The sequence below is a fragment of the Pristiophorus japonicus genome, chromosome 8 (genome assembly GCF_044704955.1).
Source record: "Pristiophorus japonicus isolate sPriJap1 chromosome 8, sPriJap1.hap1, whole genome shotgun sequence".
Lineage (NCBI taxonomy): Eukaryota > Metazoa > Chordata > Chondrichthyes > Pristiophoridae > Pristiophorus > Pristiophorus japonicus.
The window spans coordinates 199,502,416-199,524,659 of record NC_091984.1 but is presented as its reverse complement, the minus strand read 5'-3'; the positions used below and the strand labels follow the sequence as shown (position 1 = coordinate 199,524,659).

Genomic DNA, 22,244 nt, shown 5'->3' with positions numbered 1-22,244 from the left:
GTGGATGTGGACGTATTGTATACTGCTGCTGCATAGTTAATCATTAAACAACAGGCAGCTTTCCGGAGAGTTCCGAGAGAGCAGCCTGCCATCTTAGGAAGCTATGTGTGCTGTGCTCTATGAAGATATCACACTGGTCATCAGGCTTCTTAAAGAGGACGCCTAGCAGGTTTGTTCTTCTGATTCTCTTGTTCCTCACAGTCCAGTAGCTGCTTGCTGAGGGTCATCATGGCAGCTGGGAGATGCAGCACAAGGGTGACATGGGGAAACTGGTGGGGGTAGTGGAGGACAGGTGGTGCATCCCTTTCCCTCCAACTGGGAGGTCCGCTCCACAGCTTCTGAGCACTATTTGAGCAGAGGTGGCTGCCGAGGTGTCGGGCACCTCTGTCCTTGACCGCACACCCACACAGTGTTGCAAGAAGCTCTGCGACCTCACTCGTGTGTTCAAAGTGAGTATATGTTCCCCAACTCTTAGCTATCAACCTGTTTGTTCCCACAAATCTTACAAGGCAACCTTTGTGCAGACTCAGCAAACCCACATTTAACTCAGGATGTGCTTACTCACAGTTATTGCCTCATTTGATACTTTGCTTAGAATCACAGCTGCGTAATCTGCCCATGCATTTCTTCCACATACATAAGTGCACTGTGCCTCACCAAACTTCCTTTCTTTTGCAGGTCAAGATGGCCCATAACAGGCTGTAGCGCAGCAAACAGGAGGGGGAGGGGGGGAACCTGAACTGTGCCAGCTCACAGACCTGGAGGATCAAGTATTTCGCTTTGTGGGCCGCAGGTGACCATCCCCGTGGCAGTGGGCACCACTGAGTCCGCTGGGACCAACACTGGTAAGTGCAACAGCTATGTCTTTGGGTAATAGCTGTGCCTTCATGATTGCCAGGTTGTGAAGCATGCAGCAAACAATGATGAAGAGGGACAACTGGTCAAGCGAGTACTGGAGGACTCCTGCTGAGCGGTCAAGGCAGCGGAACCGTTGCTTTAGCACTCCGATGGTCAACTCAATGATGCATCTAGTGGTGGCATGACTGTCATTGTAAGAGTGCTGGGCAGGAGTGGTGAGGTTGCGGAGAGGAATCATGAGCCAGGTGCATAGCGGGTAGCCCTTGTTTCCGAAGAGGCAGCCCGAGGTTGGATTGGGTGGCTACAACAGAGCTGGCACATCGGTCTGGCGCAGGATGAAGGCATCGTGGCTGCTGCCAGGATAGCGGGTATTAACGGCCATTATTGTGCATGTGAGGTCACATTCCAACTGGACATTGAGTGAGTGGTATCCTTTTCGGTTTCGAAAGATCCCAGGATTGCGGTGCGGAGCACTCAAGGTGACGTGTTGCAGTCTATGGCACACTGCACCATGGGGAAGCGTGCCATCGTGACAAAGCCAGTTGACCGCTCCTGCTGCTTGTGTCTCCTCGTGGGGAATGGGGTGTATTCCCTCCTCCTTTTGTACTGACCATCTGTGACATCACAAATGGAGCAATGGACGGCACTCTGTTGGAGATGTCTGCAGTGGCTACCTGGAAAGATTCATTGGCATAAATATTGAGGGCGATGGTGACCTTCACTGCCACAGAGAGAGCTGTCCTCACCTTTTGTTTGAGGCTCAAGGTCTGGCTGCAGCAGATGGCACAGCTCCGCCACCACGCCTTTTGTAAATCGCAAGCTTCGGACACACTGTGCCTCAGAGAAGTGGATGTCGGAAAACTGTTGGCGAAACACCCTGGGTGCGTACGACCTTCTGTTCGCGCGTCTGTGTAATCGTCGTTCTCTGCCCACATCCTCATGGACCTCCTGATGTTGGTCCTGCTGTTGCCGTCCCAAGTGCATTCTCCTGCTGCTGTGCCTCTGCCTGCTGCTCTTGCTCCCTTAGCCTCTCCCTGTGACTTTCCATCTGCCCCTGCCTGTCCCGCTCCCTGTTCCTTTCTCTGATCCTCGGAGCATGGTCCTTTTCGTGGATCTCAGCATGGGCCTTTCCCAGTGCAGGTGTCTCTCCTAGTGCCAGCCTCTCTCATTCCCTCTCCCGTTGCCTCTGCCTGACTAAATGACGGCACCGTTGTCTTCTCCGAACCATCCTCCGATGGTGAAGCTGCAGGAGGTGGTCCATTGCCAGCACCGAGCCCATGATTTGCAGAGAATGTTATACTCTGCAAATGGAGCTGACTGAAGCAGGGGGAGTGATGGAAGCCAAAGGAAACTAAGGCCCAGCAATCAATGTTGGCCATGGCAGAACCAAAAAACAAAAACATTTCAAAATGTCCAAAAATTTGGTCGACAAAAAATTATCTCGACCAGTGCGCCTTTAAATCTCGCTGGCACTGCAGCCGGACGACTTCAAACTGACAGCAAATAGCTGTCGTTGGCACCAGCAAGTGTTAGTTGGAGGGGTGCGAGGCAAGTTAAGCTTCTGGAGCGGCCACGAGGCAATGCGAACAGCGATGACCTCATCATTGCTGTGCGCAGAGGAATGTCGTGAGCGACACTGGAGCGGAGCGCAAAGCCGTAGCGGCATTGGCGAAGAGGTGGGCAAATCCCGCGGGTCGATGTGGCCGCCATGCCCGGATTCTAACTGGCACTGCGCAAAGGGGCAATTTTGGCCACTTTATGTTTTGCCTTCAAATTTATCAAATAAATATTTGGTGTCATGTTGAGATATAAAATAAAAAAGCATTTGTAAATAGCTTGTCTGTTCTGTCTTCAAACCCTTTCCGACCCAGACATCTCTGTAAATTCCAGCCGTTTGAGTGACAATCGACTGTTTGTGATTCATTGTTTCGTGGAAGGAAAGGGTGAATACCTCACACTTAGCCCATACGATATCATTGTAAGAAAGCTTATAATAATACCACAGAATGTGATTGAATACATCCCACAGAACTGGCACATGGCTGGCCATCACCCATCTTCCAATGCATACTGTATTTTCCTATCAAGTGTATTTAATTCAATAAGAAAAAGAATCCTTCCTCTTCTTAGAAGTCGTTAGGACCCTGAAACCGCCAAGAATTTGGTTTGGTTTCTTCTAACGTTTTCGCATGTTCACATAGCAAACACCATCAACAGTGGCAATAAAATCCAATGCTGGAAATATCATTACCCTGTACCTCAAACATGTTTTTCTTTCTACCATAAATGAATAAAAATTACTATAGTAAATTATGCAAAAATATATCTGCAATTTTAATAAAACAACAGGCTAGGTTTCCTCATAACGTATTTTGCTAAAAAAATAAAAGTACTTTAAAACCGCTGACTCGAGGGTAGGGGCGTGGAAACAGCATTCTGCCAAATCGAGAATGAATCCAAACCTCTAACATTGCTGTTAATTTCCTCCTTAAACTTGATGACAGAGTGAAAACTTGGCTTCAGGTAAAACAAGTTTTCATATTTGTCATTAGAAAACTAAGCACAAGTCTTGAACAGGAATAGATCAATAATTTTTATTTTCTATCAAATCAGGTAAGTTTGGAAAAACTTGTATTTGTGCTCCTTCCCATTCTAGGAAGTTTCCTCTGTAATATTGCTGTAAAAAACACTGCATTTAATGCTGATATCCAGTAGTTGGTGCAAGAGTTTTTTTACACTTTCTGAACTATAGTTTTGTGAGTGAATACAGGATAATTATAAAGGGTTAGGCTGAAACTGTATTTCAAACTCAATCGTTACAGGTTTAATTACTTTCTGATAGTTTCTACCTATAACTGGTCATATTACTTTACCTTAGGAATTAAATTTTAAAAATGACATTTGTGCAATGCTAAAATATCAATGATGCACTTTAATGGTTTGTATGTAGTATCAAATTGTAGTATGTAAAGTTGTGTAATACAAATTAAAGTGTTCACTTTTCAACCAACAAAATAACGACTTGACTTTTTGCTGAAAAACAGCCAGGTTATGGAATAGGGAGACATTTTTTGATGTTTACAGAAAGTTTAGATTCTGTTGCAATGTTTTTCACAAAAAAACAGCTGGCACCATGACTGTTTTTCTATGGAGTTAATGAGAATACAATATTCAAAATCCTTTCACTCACCAGTCTTGTTTTTTTCTCTTTACGCGAACATGTTTGGATTCACTCTGCCACAACAGGAGCTCCTCCTGTCTTCACTATAGGTCAACGCCTATTCAATAGTGTCTTGCATACTGTGGATTTCATCTGCCAGTAGCGCACTTAGTGATATCCTTATGGGTATTGTTCATCGACATTGTAAAATTTCACAAAAAATAAAAGTTGTCACATCACCGTGTGTTTTAAAATCCATGCATTATCAAGCATCTAATTTCCTGTATTCCTGTATAGGCTGGATGTTCCTTCAGGGACTCCAAAATCAATAGGACTACCATGCAATTGGGCCGCTGTCTATCAGTTTCTTGGAATTGTCCAGGTGCAGGCTGATTTGAGGCTATGCTCTTATTTCATCCCACTCCGCAGCACCTGATTTGCTGCTATAAGCATCACGCTGATAATGAAAGCTATGGCGAACGCACAGATAAGACTTTTTCTTACACACGTCTGTTTGATCTGCTGTGTTGAACATGCTGCAGATAGAAACAAAAAGTAGTTTATTCTCCGAATTCGCTTGAAAACTACACCGCTTTTTGCTACTCAGGGCTATATCTAGTGGCCTGGCTGAGAACCGATGAAACCTGGCCAGTGACAGCAGGTAAGTTCAAATGTTAATTGAAAATGGTGACTTTCTGCTTGGAATTCAACTATATTTTAAATAGCTATTGCATACAAGAGACAGCTATGTACATTCTTTAACTAATATTTAAATGGTACATATATATCAGCAATACACGTTAAAAATTCAAATGTACTCAATGTTTTAAATCTCAAGTAAAAGGGGTAATTCGTAGGTTAAAGCACCTAATTCTAGAGTCAATACTACCCCATCACCAGAGCGACTATCACGTGCTCTGGAAACAATAAATATACATTCCATACCACAAAGTCCACATGAAGAAAAAAAGTGTGTAATTTTAAAATGTCATTATACCCATTTAAATATGTATTATAAGTAAAGCCTAACATTGTGAATAGTTGATCTCAGAAATTGAGGATTTGCATCATTAAAGATTGTTTGGAGATCACTTTCAACTTTACATCTTGGCATAAAACCAGTGCTGTGGAGTGGCCATCCATTATATAAACCGCCCGATATTCCTCTCCATTGAAATCAATGGGAGTGAAAATCAGGGGGTTTCTCTGACAGACAGCTAATCCACAATATCAGTCTTATGCCCAGGCGACAAGTTGAAAATGTACTCCTATATTTACATTTGGGATTTTTTTCCAGTATAATTTCAAGTTTTTTTCCCCATCAAAATCATAAAAATTGTTATAGGATCATTAACCCTAAATGTACTGTGACTTACCTTAGTGGGCGGTTTACTATCTAAACATATGGACCTACATTTTTTATGCCAATTTTTTGGGCAGTATAGCTGCCATCTCTAACTATGTATTACAAAAAAACATTATAATACATGTGGAATACTTTACAGTACAGTAGAATTCACCATGTTGTGCTGAAGTACGCATAAACTATAGCTATCTTTGTGTACCTAATACATATTTTCCCGTACTTTCAATGCTAGTGTGAAGTTGAGATAACTGGATAAATATTTATGCATTTGACAATTTTGGAACATTTCCCGTAGACTGCAATACAAAACAACTATCAACACACACATTAAAAAGGCAGAACAATGGGGAGTTTCATTCCAGTAGGAGATTCTGAAATGTGGTCTGTTATGATAAACACGCTTCCTTTCGGCATTATTCTTTATTATAGTTTTGATTCTCAGTATCATAAAGTGATTAATATGGAAACAATAACCCTCAGCCAAACATAATTAGATACAGTAAAGGTTGTACAAGACAACAAACAATATGAAGAATTAGCTATAAAATTTGAAATACATTGAGGTAATCTAGCTGTAGCTATATCTGAATTACTCATCTGTATAAAAGCTAGTGACCCAGACTTTAGTTGTTGCTGTTTTCCTCTATTGAAACTTCACAAGTTAATCACAAGGTGAAGTTAGTCATGTTAGTGACTTTGTGTGGTACAACATTTGTCTAGGTTTGGCTAAATCTGCTTGAATGTGCAACACTGCCCCTTCTCCACCCCTTGATGGAATAATCTCTTCAGTGACCACATCTGCGAAAGGTGTAAATCACCAAGCTTGGGAGGGAGTTTAGTCAGAGTATAGTGGGTTCGGTTGATTTTCTTTGCTATTGAGCTAAGAAGGTGAGGTGATAGAGGTGATTGTGGGGTATTCCTGTGACCACATTCAAGGCTGTATTAAAATGTATGTTTTTATAACTCCTGTTTTTTATGATTCCACACATGTTTTAAAATTCTTGGCATCTTCTGTAAGTTGTTCTTCCAACAGCTGGATATTTTGAAACAACTCTCAAACACATGTAGGATTCTATCTCCCCATTCTGTCTCCATCCCACCTGTAAAATCTTGAAACCCATTTTGAATAGGCCTATGAGTTAGCTATACAGAGCCCCTGAGTTGTACCATCAGGAGCTGAGTGAATTTTAGTGAATCCTGAATGTCTACATTTTCTATCACTACGTTAGGCAACACTCTCTACACATGGGTCTTATTTTAATAACTATTTAAGCCCTGTTAAACTGTTCCTGTATATATTTGTGGAAGTCAAATTTGATTGTTATTCTGGGATCACAGTGCCGAAAGTGAATGTATTGCAATCGTCTTGCTCTATATGCTTTTGGTATTATAGTTACACTGTCCCCCTCCACCTTCTCACCAATACTAATGACCCATTCATGTTGATGAAAGTAGAAAGTTATATTTAATGATGATTCTTAGTAAGTTTGGAATCATTTCAGAAAATTAACAAACCAAATCTTCCAAGTTCACAAGCTTTCAGATACAATTGAATTCAATATTTATTTAATTGAGAACATATTGGGCCCAAGTTTCCACATGATTTGCGCCTGATTTTTAGGAGCAACTGGTGGAGAACGGACTATCTTAGAAATCGCAATTCTCCACATTTATTTTTCTGCAGTTCTAGTCAGGTAGAACAGTTCTACTTTGGAACAGAATTTTTTCTTCAAAAGGGGGCGTGTCCGGCCACTGACGCCTGATTTGAAAGTTTCCACAGTGAAAACGTACTCCAAACTAAGTTAGAATGGAGCAAGTGAAGATTTTTGTAGAACTGAAAAAACCTGTTCTACACATTAAAAAATCAGGCGCAGGTTACAAATTAGGCGTCCAGAACGAGGTGGGGGGGGGGGGGGGTGGGGGAAGGGAAGTCATTAAATTCTATAATAAATCCTTATTTATACTTATACAAATATTATACAACAAATCCAACCTGAATAAACATTTATAAGCAAAGAAAAGATTAAATAAACCATCTTCCTACCTGTGTGAAAGTACTTCAGGCAGGTCTTTCGGGACCGAAGGCTGAACGGGCCGACCCGAGACTTCGGGCAGGGCCTGTCCCCAGCACCAGATTTACAGGTAGGTAGCGTTGGGTTGGGTCGGGTCGGGTCGGGTCGGGGGGGGGGGGGGAGAGGGGGGGAGGGGGAGAGAGAGGGAGGGAGAGAGAGAGGGAGGGGGGGAGGTCGGATCCAGTCCGGGAGCGGGAGTCGGGTCGGGTCCGGGGAGGGTTGGGTCGGGGGCCGGGAGCGCAGGTCGGGTTGGGTCCAGTTGGGGGGGCGGGGAGCGGGAACAGGAGCGCGGGTCGGGTCAGGTCAGTCGGGGGGGGGGGCGGGCGCGGGTGTCGGGTCTGGTCCGGAGGCAGTGGGGGGGGGGCGGGGAGCGGGTGTCGGGTCTGGTCTGGTCCGGAGGCGGGGGGGGGGGGAGCGGGTGTCGGGTCTGGTCCGGAGGCAGTGGGGGGGGGGCGGGGAGCGGGTGTCGGGTCTGGTCTGGTCCGGAGGCGGGGGGGGGGGGAGCGGGTGTCGGGTCTGGTCTGGTCCGGAGGCGGGGGGGGGGGAGCGGGTGTCGGGTCTGGTCCGGAGGCAGTGGGGGGGGGCGGGTGTCGGGTCTGGTCCGGAGGCAGTGGGGGGGGGGCGGGGAGCGGGTGTCGGGTCTGGTCTGGTCCGGAGGCAGTGGGGGGGGGGCGGGGAGCGGGTGTCGGGTCTGGTCTGGTCCGGAGGCAGTGGGGGGGGGGCGGGGAGCGGGTGTCGGGTCTGGTCTGGTCCGGAGGCGGGGGGGGGGGGAGCGGGTGTCGGGTCTGGTCCGGAGGCAGGGGGGGGGGGGAGCGGGTGTCGGGTCTGGTCCGGAGGCAGGGGGGGGGCGGGGAGCGGGTGTCGGGTCTGGTCCGGAGGCAGGGGGGGGGCGGGGAGCGGGTGTCGGGTCTGGTCCGGAGGCAGGGATGGGGGGGGGGGGGGCGGGTGTTGGGTCTGGTCTGGAGGCGGGGGGGCGGTGGGGGGGAGCGGGTGTCAGTTCTGGCCCGGAGGCAGGGCGGGGGCGGGGGCGGGGAGCGAGTGTTGGGTCTGGTCGGGGGGGAGCAGGAGCTGGCTGTGGGAGGAGCCTTATTCACGCAGCCCCAGTGAGGCCATTCAGCCAGGGCTAGGGGCTGCGTGCTTCGGGCCCCTCCCACACAGTTCGGCGCCTGGAGCTACTGCACTTGCGTGCCCACTGTAGCGCGCATGTGCAGAGGTCCCGGCACTATTTTCAGCGCAGGGACCTGGCTCCGCCCCCCCCCACAGCGCGTGCTGGCTGCGCCGAGGGCCAGAGGACCTACAAGTAGGTGGAGAATACCGAGGATTTTTTTAGGCGCACTTTGTGGCGCGAAAAGCGGGCGTCCAGGTCGGGACTGCGCCGTTTTAGGCGCGTGTGTAAACTTTGGGCCCATTGTGTCTCAATGCCTCCATCAAGTCCTCTAATTTTCCTTTATGTTCTTTAGGAGATGTCAAATATTCTGTTGATTGCACTTACTTTGTTCTTAGGGATTCCAAAAAGGTTATACTGTCAATTTAGCATCAGTGGAAACACGGAAACAAGTTCTACCAATATCAGTAAGAAAGAAAATAATTTCTGCAGTGATGTCTCCTACTGTTGGGGCAAGTGTGTACTAACAGTAGACTGTTTCTGGAATCTTAAACTGAATGTAATTATATTTTATCTTAAAGCCTACTTTTTCAGAATTGTGTGGTGGTGCAACATCTCAATGCTGTCAACACTGTGCTACAGGCATGTACTGTGTGGGTACACCCCTGTAGTTCCTCACGTGTTGAGTTCATGACCTCAATCATGCCATGAGGGTGAGGCAACAAGCAGAAGTGAGCTTGTCCATATTGAGGGATGTTAATTTAGAGTGGGAGTTTGCGCCTGTGTACTCAAATAAGGCAGGAGCAGGGGTCTAAGAGCCAGTTACTCCCCTCATGCCACATGACGTGGAAGAAACCTAAAAGAACCAAGGAAATACAATTTTAAAATTCGGCAAAGGAAGCCTTTTTGTTTCCACTTGTTTGTTATTTTTTTATTGCTTAAAGAGCAAATACTCAATCCAGTGTTGTAAGTGGGACTCAAAATCACACTGGAAAATATTCATCCATTTATCACATCCTATCAGCACGTGTGACATTCAGTCACACTTGTTGCATTTATGACCTTTGTAGGGATTTACTGGAAGCCTTAAAAAGATTGTATAGTTGTTGCATTATATTGAACTTACTGTCAATGTCAACAGGACATTCATCTGGGTTTTCCACATGGCTGGCTTCTTCTGTCATGATTATATTTTCTATATCTTTCATTGACAAATGTTCACAGAATGCCTCATAAAGGAGTCTCTTCAGCTCTTCCACTGTCATTCTCTGCATATCGCACTGCAGGACACAGCAAAGATCACATTGGTAATCCCAGAGTAGTGACATCATAACATAGTTACATTCATTAGACTGATCACAATTATAATTTCTCTCTTCCATGGCACTCTGTGGTTAGCTGATAAGAATTACTTAATTGTAACTTGACTAGGAACCTTTGTTGAGTCTCTTGCCTTCTTCTGCTCATCTGGACATTTTGCCCATTACAGTGTTTCTATAATAATGAATACTTTGGTTAAACTGAATTCATATTTTCATTACCGAAAGAGCTTTATTGTACCAAAAGACCTTTATGACAGGGTTCACTATAACCCTAAACCAGGGCAATATTGCGCATTTAAGGTAAGTAAAAGCAACGAAAACTTATCTGTTCTTCGGCAGCCTCCAGTGCATACTCCGCCCAGTTTTTGCTAAATTTGGCATTGGGACCTTAAATAGGCATTAAGTCCTTGATTAGCATCAGTGGAAATGTGAAATGGGGATTTCTACCAATATCAACCCGTAAGTAGAAAAATAATTTCTGCAGTGATGCCTCCTACAGTTTTAGGCGGGTGTCTTAGCCATTCAGAAGTCGTTGCCTGTCAATTTGGTGCATCACTGCGGGGACAGTGGAAAAGTGATCTTGCATGGAAATTCATCCACAAAACTCTTATTTTTCACTTGGAAATCGGGTATGCCGGGGATCGCTTTCTCTCTCACTGTTGCAGAATTCTTTTTCAATTGTACCAATCTATCTCTGCTTATTTCCTTTTAATGAGGTGTATTACTCAGATTGGTCAAAATGGAAGAAGATAGTTTACTTTGAGAATCAATGAATAAACTGGGGTAGAGTTTCTGCTTTGGGCACAATCCCAAAATATGCTCGAAATTGCATTGGCTAGGTTACAGTTCAAGTTTTCAATAAAATTCATTTGCATAATTACAAATGTAAAATCTTCAAGGAACCAACACAATCAGGTGCAATAATTTTCTTTTTTTGCATTCAAAAAAATTCATTGTATTTAAAAGTGGTAACTGTAATGAGATAATGTATAGTGCCCTCTAGCTAGAAGATATCAATATAATGTATAGCGCTCTCTAGCTAGGAGGTAAAGGGAGCTGTATTGAGAGAGAGGGTCAGTGAAGGAACGCCATCTTAAGCACCACATGGCTGTCTGAGATCTCCCAAATAAATAGAGTTATGTTGAACTAAGAATGTTCAAGAGACTATAAAATACACGATGACAGAAGCGGAGACTTCCGATCTTTCATCGAACGCATCTACGACTGAAATATTGGAACTAAGATATTTTCGAGCCAATTGAAATCGACGTTAAGCAGTGAAGTGCAGAGCGTGCTTCCTACACATCGCGCGTGGATCCGTGAAGAGCAATAGTCTTAAGCTTGTAAAATAATCTAGAGACATTAGTAAAGTAAACTTAAAGTGGCATAAGTTATTGTAGGGCCGCAATTGAAAAAGTATTTCTACAATTACATGGCCACGATATTTTACTATTAGACTTGTTCTAGTCCTCTGGGTATTTGAAATGTATACATGTATGTGACAAACTCAATGTCCTAAACTGTAACGAGCTAGCATGACCACCACAGTGCCATCTCCCGCACACATTCCTCTCCCACCTCCATTGCAGGTGACTGGCGATTTGAAAGCCAACTGGAAAAAATTCAAACAGCTGTGGGACTGTGGGAGAGGTATGAAATTATCACGAATATTGTGGAAAAACCAGATAGAGTTAGGGTTGCAATATATATCACTGCCATTGGCAGTAATGCCCTGGATATCCACAATAATCTTCCCTACAAATCAGAGGAAGACAAGCAGGAAATTGAGATTATTTTGAAGGTCTGGGAAGAGCACTGTAAAGGTAAAACCAAAATCATCTATGAATGGTATCAGTTTAACAACTGTGTACAAGGGGACTGTCATGTATGTAGACCATGTATACTATCTGTCTAGTTACATTAGGTGTGCCACCAGAGGGCACTGCAGTGGGAGACCTGAGGGTCACCTGCATAGGTGTGCAGGGCCCAGTACAAAAGGCTGCCCACCATGCTTGTGCCTCACTCTGGAGTTACAATAAATGGGACTAAGGTCACAGTAATACTATCACTATATGACAACCATACAACCATTCCAGTGGTAAGGACTTGTAATGTGCCACTGGAACATACAGAGAACAAGCAAAAGCACTTTGTGCCCTTTGTGATCAGTGAGGGCCAAAGTGCACCACTGATTGGCTCATGCACTGCTCAACAACTACAACTGATAAAGGTGCAGGAACAGAATGAACCAAGCGAATCGCAAACTATGAACAAGGCAAACGTCTCGCTAGCATCAAAAAATGATGTCAACAATGCATATCCGGATGTGTTTAAGGGACCTGGACACATGCCAGGGACAGTTCACCTTGACCTGAATGAATCAGCAACACCAGCTGTTATGCCACCCAGACGGGTGTCAATAGTGATCAAACAAATGCTGGAAGAGGAACTCGATCATTTGGAAAAACGACAAATCATCACGAAAGTGGTTGAACCGACGGACTGGGTATCCAGTCTAGTGACTACAAAAACCAAATGGAAAGATACGAGTATGTATCGACCCTCAACATCTGAACAATGCCCTGAAATGTGGACACTATCCACTTCCTGTGATCGATGACATCTTGCCACAGATGTCAAATGTAAAGGTCTTCACTAAAACAGACTGCAAGGAGGGTTTCTTGCTATGTGAACTAGACACAGAATCCTCCTACCTCATGACCTTCCAGACTCCATGGGGACGATATCAATATAATAGAATGCCATTTGGCAGCAGTCCTGCCCCGGAAATCTTCCAGCAGAAGCTAGATCAGAACCTCGAAGGTCTAGATGGAGTCTACAAGATTGCAGATGATATCTTGATCACTGGACGTGATGAGACACTTAGAGGCCAATCACGATCATGACACAAACTTACGCAAATTCATGCAGAGATACAGAGAGCGAAACATCAAACTAAACTTCGATAAGTTCGAATACAAGAGCTCCAAGTGAAATTCATGGGACACATACTGTCTAGCGATGGACTCAAAGCCGACCAAGCAAAGTGGTCGCAATCAACGAAATGCAGAAACCGCAGGATGTCGCAGATGTACAATGATTTGTCGGCATGATAAAGTACCTTGCAAAATTCTTGCCAGATCTTTCAGGCCTCAGTGAGCCTCTGCGATGGCTTACTCATAAAGACATAGTCTGGACATGGACTGAAGAACAAGACAAAGCATTTGATGCTATCCAACAACGTGTGACAGATTCTCCGGTGCTCAGGTACTTTGACCACAAAAACTTGCAACCGAAGGTCAAGGAGATGCTTCGAGCAAGGGTCTTGGGTTTGTCCTTCTGTAACAGGGACAACCAATTGCATACGCGAGCCGAGTGCTCACTCCAGCAGAAACGCGATACTCTCAAATCGAAAAGTAGCTGCTTGCTCAAGACTTCGGAATGGAATGAAGCCATCAATATGTATATGGTCACAAGATCATGCTATGGACAGACCCCTTTTGATTGCTATACGACGCAAGCCGTTATCTGCAGCATCCAAGTGACTATTACTTCTGCTCATTTGGCTCAACCATCATGACGTCGAAATAACGTATCAATCAGGAAAAGAAATGTACCTAGCAGACACCCTCTCGCGCGCATACCTCGAAAATGTGGAGAGATCACGGACAGAAATTGCAGTGGAATTTCACATGGTGGACTTTCTCCCACTCTCCAAACCAGGACTGACTATTATACAACGCGCAACTGCAAGCAACTCCACACTACAACTGGTCATACAACAAATCACAATGGGATGGCCAGAAACGTTACATGAATGCCCGCCTAAAACGTATGCATACTTCAAAGTTCGTGATGAACTCACAACACAGGATGGCAAATTCTTCAAAGGCTATTGCTGTCTCATACCAAAATCCCTGAGATCCGACATTCAGCAGCGACTTCATGCTGCTCACGCTGGAGTCTAGAGCACTCTTCGACGTGCCAGAGAATCCGTTTACTGGTCAGGACTGAACAGTGATATAAAATACTATGTTTCAAAATGTGAAACATGCAACACTTGGATAAAGAATCAATAAGACAAAGTTTTGTTGTTGTTTGTTAAACTTGTAGTTGTTTATTACATGTATTCATAAGAGGTTAATTACCAGTTTATATTGAAGCTAACTTTAATTCATTTTTGTTTGTTATGAAAGGAAAGGTGTAACGAGATATTGTTTGATCACTATTGGCACCCGTCTGGGAGACATTACAGCTGGTGTTGCTGGTATAGCGCCCTCTATCTAGGAGGTATCAATATAATGTATAGCGCCCTCTAGCTAGGAGGTATAGGCAACTGTACTGAGAGAGGAGGTTGGTGAAGGAACGCCATCTTAAGCTTCACGTGGCTGTCTGAGATCTCCCAAATAAATAGAGTTAAGTCAAACTAAGTGTTCAAGAGATTATAAAACACAGTAGCCTGGTGCAGTTTGATTAATACAGCTGAAAATGGCTTTGTCACCAAAAATAAGCCTTTTTAATAAGAGTGTCATGATCTCCACCTGGGGAATAATCCAATTTAAAATCACTGAATAGTTTCATTGGTCTACACTCTTAGTAAATTAATATTTTTTGATGTGAAAATTTTTTAAAATGTGCCTGCTCGCAACTGTGCACCTAAGAAAATGAGGGAAATAGGCAGAATCTTGCAATTTCTCTATCCTGGTATTTTTGACAGTTATACAATTTCAGATAGATAGAAGACTTTTGAGAGAGAGATAGAGAGAAAGAAAGAAAATACAGTAGTTCAGGGAGACTTGGATAAATCTGGAGAGGATTCCAAAAATTTGAAGTAAAGGATAACTTGTGAAACAGGACTTCCAAGCTGAGAAGTTTAAGAAACTCTACTTGCCAAATAGATCAGTGTATTACTTGTATGTAACAGTTAGGTTTATGAGAACAGAAGATTAGTTATGTGAAGAGAGAAAGACATTGGAAGAAGGAAGTAATACTACGGCGGCAATTGAAGATTCACCACGTTGATATCCTGGAGGTAAATACTACTTTACTGGCTCAAAAAGAACAAAGTTGTACAATACTCAGGAAGCATTGCCAAAGCTGCAAGTTTATGAGCAATAAACTGAATGAACTAGACTTGGACTTGTTATTCAAACTGTTGACTTGCCAGCAATACATTAAAATTGACCCTGAACGAACCATGCTGACTTTGGGCCCAAAATTCGCCACTATTTAGCTCCATTTTTTTTTGAGCTAACAGTGTTTTTTGGAGCTAACTTAATTTTGCAAGTTTTGCCAATTGTATAATGCCGTCCTTAACAGATAACAGCCATTTTTTTTTTTAAAGTACCGTTTTTCTGACGTCACTCGGGGGTCAAACCCACCCGTAACGCCATTTTTGCCCAGTCTTGCGAGTTTCGCCAATAAGGATTTTTTTTTTTTTAAAAAGGACAGCACAAGGTACCACCATGTAAAACATTACCTTATCAAGTCGGAGTCTGATTGAAATCGGCATTACGGACGTCATCTTGATTTGTTGTATTGATTTGTATTTATTATGTTCCTATTGAATGTAGTGATGCAATATTATCTTTGAATTACTTCATGATAAAAATAAATGTATTTTATTTTTAAGACTTAATATTTACTGTGATAAAACACTCGGCGGGCCATTTGGCCAGGAATAGGGGCGGCTGCGGCAAGGAAAACCTATCATGCTCAGTGATGGTAGAAGTCGAAGGATGTCATATTAGCTCTGTACAGTACAGTACTCATTTGTGAGCCGTCGGCAGAGTCTGGCGGCTTGGACGGGGAGTTCACGTTTCACCATCAAAACACCCCCAGGGCAGGTACAGCACGGGTTAGCTACAGAGTAAAGCTCCCTCTACACAATTATATAAAAGCAGCCCTCACAGCCCACATTTCCTTCCTCTGAGAACCGGAGAAAGACAGCTCAATCCCTCCCATTGTGCCTCGCGTTACCCTGGAAACCTAAATGCTTGGGCATGCGCAGAGAACGGGCCTCACTTTTTCGGTGCTAACAATTAGCTCCACCTTCAAAACCAGGTGTGTTTCTGCGCTGCGCCAAAATGAAAACTGATTTTGGCGAAATTTCAGACCTTGGGAGGTAGAAATTGGTCACTGTTGCACCCATTCTCGGGGTGGAAAGAGGGAGCAAAAATTACTTCTTCCACAGGGCTGTGCCCTGTGACCCAAGAACGCCTGAAAAACATCGAGATATTGGCCATGGACGATTTTCAGGTGTCTGGGGTGGCCGGCTAAGACAGGCATTAGGTTAACACCTGTTTTAGGAGCCCTCCGGGAAATGAGACGGTCCCTGCCGGGCCTTAGCTGAGGTCGTTGTCGATGAGGCAGGCAGCCCAAAATTCAATCCTGCTAAAGGACGAGCTGCCTGTGGGGGGGATGACAGATGCCGGAATATTTAGGTTAGGCCCGAGACCCAATTTCATGTCGACCTCAGCCCTCTCGGTTCGGTTGTGCACTGCTTGCGGAGTGCCGAGTCCAGACCTGAAAACGTGCCTAGTCTCATTTCTACTCCTTGTACTGACTGCCTTTGTAACCTCAGATACTAATTCTGGCAGTTAATAACATCTACCTAATGTATTTATAATGTTTAATCTTGGAATTCTACTAACTGTATCATAAATGTGTTAATCAAGAAATGTTAGTTCATGATTTTGTTGCTTTAATTTCTCTTTGATGATGTTGTCAAGAAGAGGTTAAGTCATTCACTCACTGGTGCACTGGTCATCTGGAGGGTGGTTGGCTGTGTAAAGGTTGATATAATTTAGACTAGGTAATGTAAGATACTTCAAGTGAGCCAAATGTAGGTATTAAATAATCTGCTAGATGTGGACGATAAATCCCCAAACGGATCTTTAACAAGAAGTCAGAGTGAAGAGTTAACAGTTCATCTGGTCATTTTTTTAGGTACTATCCTTTGTCAAGTTTATGGATTTATTGACCACAACATTCTTCTTCTTACATTTGTCACTGTTATTTTTGTGAGTTCTGATGGACCATACATCATCATAATGTTCTTGTGATTTACTGTCAAATGTTGAATAATTTGAGCATCCAAAACAGATCTACATCCATTTGGCACTATTTGAAACCAAATGCTATACTTCTCGTTCTTGGGGCTTCTAACACAGACTCTTCTTTTCCCCAGCAGCTTCATGATTGTTTTATTTATCAGCAGTAAATTGTAAAGTGTCCTGAAATTCTCTACAACTTGGATCATCAACAGTATTCATTCTCAAGTGTCACATTGACTATAGCATTGCAATATAGCTGGAACCTGACTTGTTAGTTGTTTATGCTCTGTCCCTGCTAAGTATTGCAATTATTCCTGGGTGCTTATTTCTTTTAGTTGCTTTGCTGGTGATTACACAAACTTTCGGTGTCAGTTTAGGTTCTTGTGAAAGACACTTTCTAGTACTATTGGCCCTGGTATTTACTGTGGATGTGAGCCGGGGGGGAGGCGAAGCAGCATTTCTAGACAGGAAACCTTGAAGTATGGGTCTCCTGGATGTCGTGCTGAAATTAACCGCAGGGTGTCTTTTAAGTTTCTTTAGCAGGTTTCCCGCCCGACAGCCAGCCTGATTGACAGCCTGGAGAGCTGGGGCGTGGTGGGGGGAGTCTGACCACCGGGGGGAGGCATTGTGGGCCAGGGAGTTGGAAATCGGGGGTTGGGGGTAGGGTCAGGGTAGTCAGAGATTGTGGAGGGAGGATTCTGAGATCATGTAGTGGTGGGGGGGTGGGGGGGGGGGGGGGTGTTGGTCGATTGCAAAGTCTGTAAAGAGATTAGCTTGTTGGGCCAGGGAAAACACTCCTGCTCATCCTGGCCCATAGGCAGTGCTGTAAATGCATTACCTCATGGATCCGACCTTTCTTGTCTGTTTTTACCTGCCGGGATTCCCGAGCCCCGGACTGACGGTAGTTAAAAATAGAAATCTTGGTAAAAGGGAGGCACGCAGCTTCCTTAAAAGCTTTTACTTATCAACTCGCCTCCTGAGAATGGGTTGGTCACCCAACCCCAAGCCGCCTCGGTAAAACTGGAAGTGGGCAGGGTTGGAGGCGGGTTGGGTTTGGAGTTGAGAATTAAAAAACAATTACTTTGCACCCGCCCCAACCCACCCACTCTTGGGGGTTAAAATTGTTCTGTAATTATTGTGGGGCGATTTTAATCCTACTCGGTCAGCAGAAACCAGGAGGGTGGGCAGTTGAAATCAGCTTGGCATTTACCTGTCCAAAGGCCACCATGATCGCAACATCTGCAATTTTAACCAGCCTCAGCAGGCAGCAAGGACACGGGTCCGGAGCCATCAGGGTCCTTCTTTACATTGGCATGTTGCGGCCCAATGACATCATTGAAACCGACTGTAATTTTAACTCAGGCCTGAGCAGGGAATCCAACTGGAGTTAAAATTGAGGTCAAATTGTCTCTGATTAGACTTTCCTCTAGAGCCCTGAAGTTGCATTTTCTGGATAAGATGTGGAGGTTTGCTACTTATTATAGAGTCACCAGGCTCTTGGTAAAGATTACTGAAAATACACCGTTCATAACTTTTATTAGTTTCTCCAACACAGAATTGTTCCATCCTGCTCAGAACAAACTCCATGCAACTCCTATCTTCATCTACCTCAAATAGAAGATCACGTACTTCCAGTGCCTCTCTGCCCATACTGGCAATTAGTGTAGCAGTTCTGATCTCTTTTGACTACTGACTGAGAAATGGCAAAAGCTCCGAGTGATGCCTTATCCTCCCAAAGCTTTCCCAACTGCTTGCTGCATTATGTGTTATCTGTAATTTAGCTGAGAGAACAAATTTGAAAAATTGTACGGTGCTGCATATCATTTTGAAATTTTAGTTTGAAATTACTTCAGCTGAAACAGCCACAAAGAGTCAACAAAAAACAATATAGGATCAATATTTGATTTTAGACAAATAAACTGCTTAGAGGGTTAGTAGAAGTAACAGAGAGGCTTGATGATGCACATCAACCGCACTACCCTCATCATCATTATAGGCAGTCCCTCGGAATCGAGGAAGATGTGCTTCCACTCTTAGCATGAGTTCTTAGGTGGCTGTACAGTCCAATACGAGAACCACAGTCTCGGTCACAGGTGGGACAGACAATGGTTGAAGGAAAGGGTGAGCGGGGAGTCTGATTTGCCACATGCTCTTTCTGCTGCCTGCGCTTGATTTCTGCATGCTCTCGGCGATGAGACCCGAGGTGCTCAGCGCCCTCCTGGGTGCACTTCCTCCACTTAGGGCGGTCTTTGGCCAGGGACTCCCAGGTGTCAGTGGGGATATCGCACTTTATCAGGGAGGCTTTGAGGGTGTCCTTGCAGCGTTTCTGCTGCCCACCTTTGGCGTGTATATGGACAACAACAACTTGAATTTATACAATGCCTTTAACGTAGTAAAACGTCCCAAGGAGCGTCACAGGATCATTATCAAACACAATTCGACACTGAGCCACATAAGGGGACATGAGGGCAGATGGAGGCAGGTTTTAAGGAGTGTCTTAAAGGAGGAAAGAGAGGCGGAGAGGTTTAGGGAGGGAATTCCAGAGCGAAGGACCTTGGCAGCTGAAGGCACAATGGAGCGATTAAAATTGGGGATGCTCAAGAGGCCATAATTAGAGGAGCACAGATAATGCAGAGGGTTGTAGGGCTGAAGGAGATTACAGAGATAGGAAGGGGCGAAGCCATGGAGGGATTTGAAAACAAGAATGAGAATTATTAAACTAAGGTATTGCTTAACGAGACGCCAATGTAGGTCAGCAAGCACAGGAGTGAGGGGTAAACGGGACTTGGTGCGAATTAGGACACGGGCAGCAGAATTTTGGATGACCTCAAGTTTACTTCCAAAAAGCGTTTGACAAAGAACCACATAATAGATTTGTTAACAAAATTAAAGCCCATGGAATTAAAGGGACAGTGGCAGCATGGATACAAAATTGGCTAAAGGACGGAAAGCAGAGAGTAGTGGTGAATGGTTATTTTCAAACTGAAGGGAGGTATACAGTGGTGCTCCCAAGGGCCAGTATTAGGACTGTTTTGATTTATATTAATGACCTCGACTTGAGTATGAACAGGGTAATTGACTACAGGGGTATGACACATGGCAGATGAAATTTAATGCAGGTAAGTGTGAAGTGATACATTTTGGTAGGAAGAATGAGAATATGAACTAAATGGTACAATTTTAAAGGGGGTGCAGGGGGGAGAAACCTGGAGGTGTATGTACACAAATCTTTGAAGGTGGCATGACAAGGTGGTTAAAAAAAGCAAAAGGGATATTTGGCTTTATTAATAGAGGAATAGAGTATAAAAGCTAGGAAGTTATGTTAAAGCTCCATAAAGCAGTGGTTAGGCCTTAGCTGGAGTATTATGTTCAATTCTGGCCACCATACATTAGGAAGGATGTCAAGGCCTTAGAGAGGTAGCAGAAATGATCTAGAATGGTACCAGGGATGAGGGACTTCAATTATGTGGAGAGACTGGAGAAACTGAGGTAGTTCTCCTGGAGAGGAAATTTATTAGAGGTTTTCAACAGTTTTAATAGAGTAAATAAGAAAAAACTGTTTCCAGTGGCAGAAGGGTCAGTAACCAGAGGACACAGATTTCAGGCGATTGGCAAAAGAACCAGAGGCGACATGAGGAAACATTTTTTTTACACAGCGAGATGTTGTGGTCTGGAACTCGCTGCCTGAAAGGGTGGTGGAAGCAGATTCAATAGTAACATTCAAAAGAGAGTTGGTAAATACTTGAAGGAAAATATCTACAGGGGAAAGAGCAGAGGAGTGGGACCAATTGGATCGCTTTACCAAAGAGCCGGCACATCATTATCATAGGCAGTCCCTCGGAATCGAGGAGGACTTGCTTCCACTCCCAAAGTGAGTTCTTTGATGGCTGAACAGTCCGATACGAGAGCCACAGACCCTGTTACAGGTGGGACAGACATTCGTCAAGGGAAAGGGTCCGGTGTAGCTGGTTTTCCGCGCGCTCCTTCCACTGCCTGTGCTTGGCCTCTTCTCGCTCTTTGCGTTGAGACTCGAAGAGCTCAACGCCTTCCCGGATGAACTTTCTCCACCTCGGGTGGTCTTCGGCCAGGGTCTCCCAGGTGTCAGTGGTGATGTCGCACTTTACCAGGGAAACCTTGATGGTGTCCTTATAACGTTTCCGCTGTCCTCCTTTGGCTCGTTTACCATGAAGGAGCTCCGCATAAAGCTTCATCCTGTGCTGTGTCGTTCTATGTTTAGCTGCGAAAGAAGCTTTCTTTTCTGCTTCAAATGTTTGTTTCTATTTCTTGGAGGTAAGAATTGACATGCCTTTGACACAAAGTGAGGATGTGCTGCTTGGATTCCAATAAACACAACAAGATTCTGTTCCATTGAAGATCTTTCCCAATACATCCCCGAACTGCATGTAGCAAGAAAACTGTGAGTTAGACAAACTGCGATAAACCATTTGCTCTCAAAGAGTGAATATTCTCCCGCAGGTGTGTTCTCTGTTATTGAAAGAAAAGGAAATAGATTTTTTTTTAGCTCAGTGCTGACCTGAGGCATCATTTTAATTGGCGCTTGGCTGACTGAAATTACCATATCCCATTGAAACTGAATTACACACTAACTCACAGGAGAATTCAATCCATCTGCATAGCCAGATATATCTGTACCTCTATTGCCTTTCTTGTTCCCATACTTTATGCTTTCAAACTGCTGGTTAGAGGCATTAAAGACACGATGTAGCCTATAAGCCCATCAGTTTAACATTAGTAATAGGTAAGATGCTTAAAGGAATCCTAAGGGATGCAATATATGAATACTGGAATAGGGAGGGAAATATTAGGGACACCCAACATGACTTCATAAAAAAGAGGTAATGTCTCCCAAATCTAATTGTATTTTATGAAAAAGTTACAAAGTTGGTGGATGAGCTACATCCAGTAGATGCTGTCTACTTAGATTTCCAAAAAGTTCTTGACAAAGTACTGCAGCCTCTGGTATTAGTGGAAATATATTGAGTTGGATTCAGAACTGGCTGGCAGGATGCAGGCAAAGATTAGTTATAGCTGGATTTGGATCTGTTTGGAGACTGGTCACCAGTGGTATCCCGCAGGGATCAGTGCTGGGACCATTGCTTTTTACTATTTTTATTAATGATCTGGATTCAGGGGTTGGCAGCACAATTTGCAAATTTGCAATGATCCGAAGATCTGTGCAAGTTCTAGAATTGTAGAAGATGCTCGTTTCTTAATGTGTTGGGAGATTGGGCTCAAGACTGGAAAATGATGTATAACTTAGATAAGTGCAGTGTAATGCATGCGGG

At 44.2% G+C, this 22,244-nt stretch overlaps 1 protein-coding gene across 1 annotated transcript in view; it reads right to left on the bottom strand.

Moving 5' to 3' along the window:
* Positions 1-4,426: 4,426 nt before the first annotated feature.
* The window catches only part of LOC139268279 (calcium-binding protein 7), a 60,447-nt gene continuing 42,629 nt past the window's right edge, over positions 4,427-22,244 (bottom strand). The window contains exons 4-5 of the mRNA XM_070886331.1: positions 9,688-9,841; positions 4,427-4,554 (exon numbers count right to left, since the gene is read on the bottom strand). Coding sequence (XP_070742432.1) covers positions 4,427-4,554; positions 9,688-9,841 — 282 coding nt within the window. The remainder of the gene's footprint in view (positions 4,555-9,687; positions 9,842-22,244) is intronic.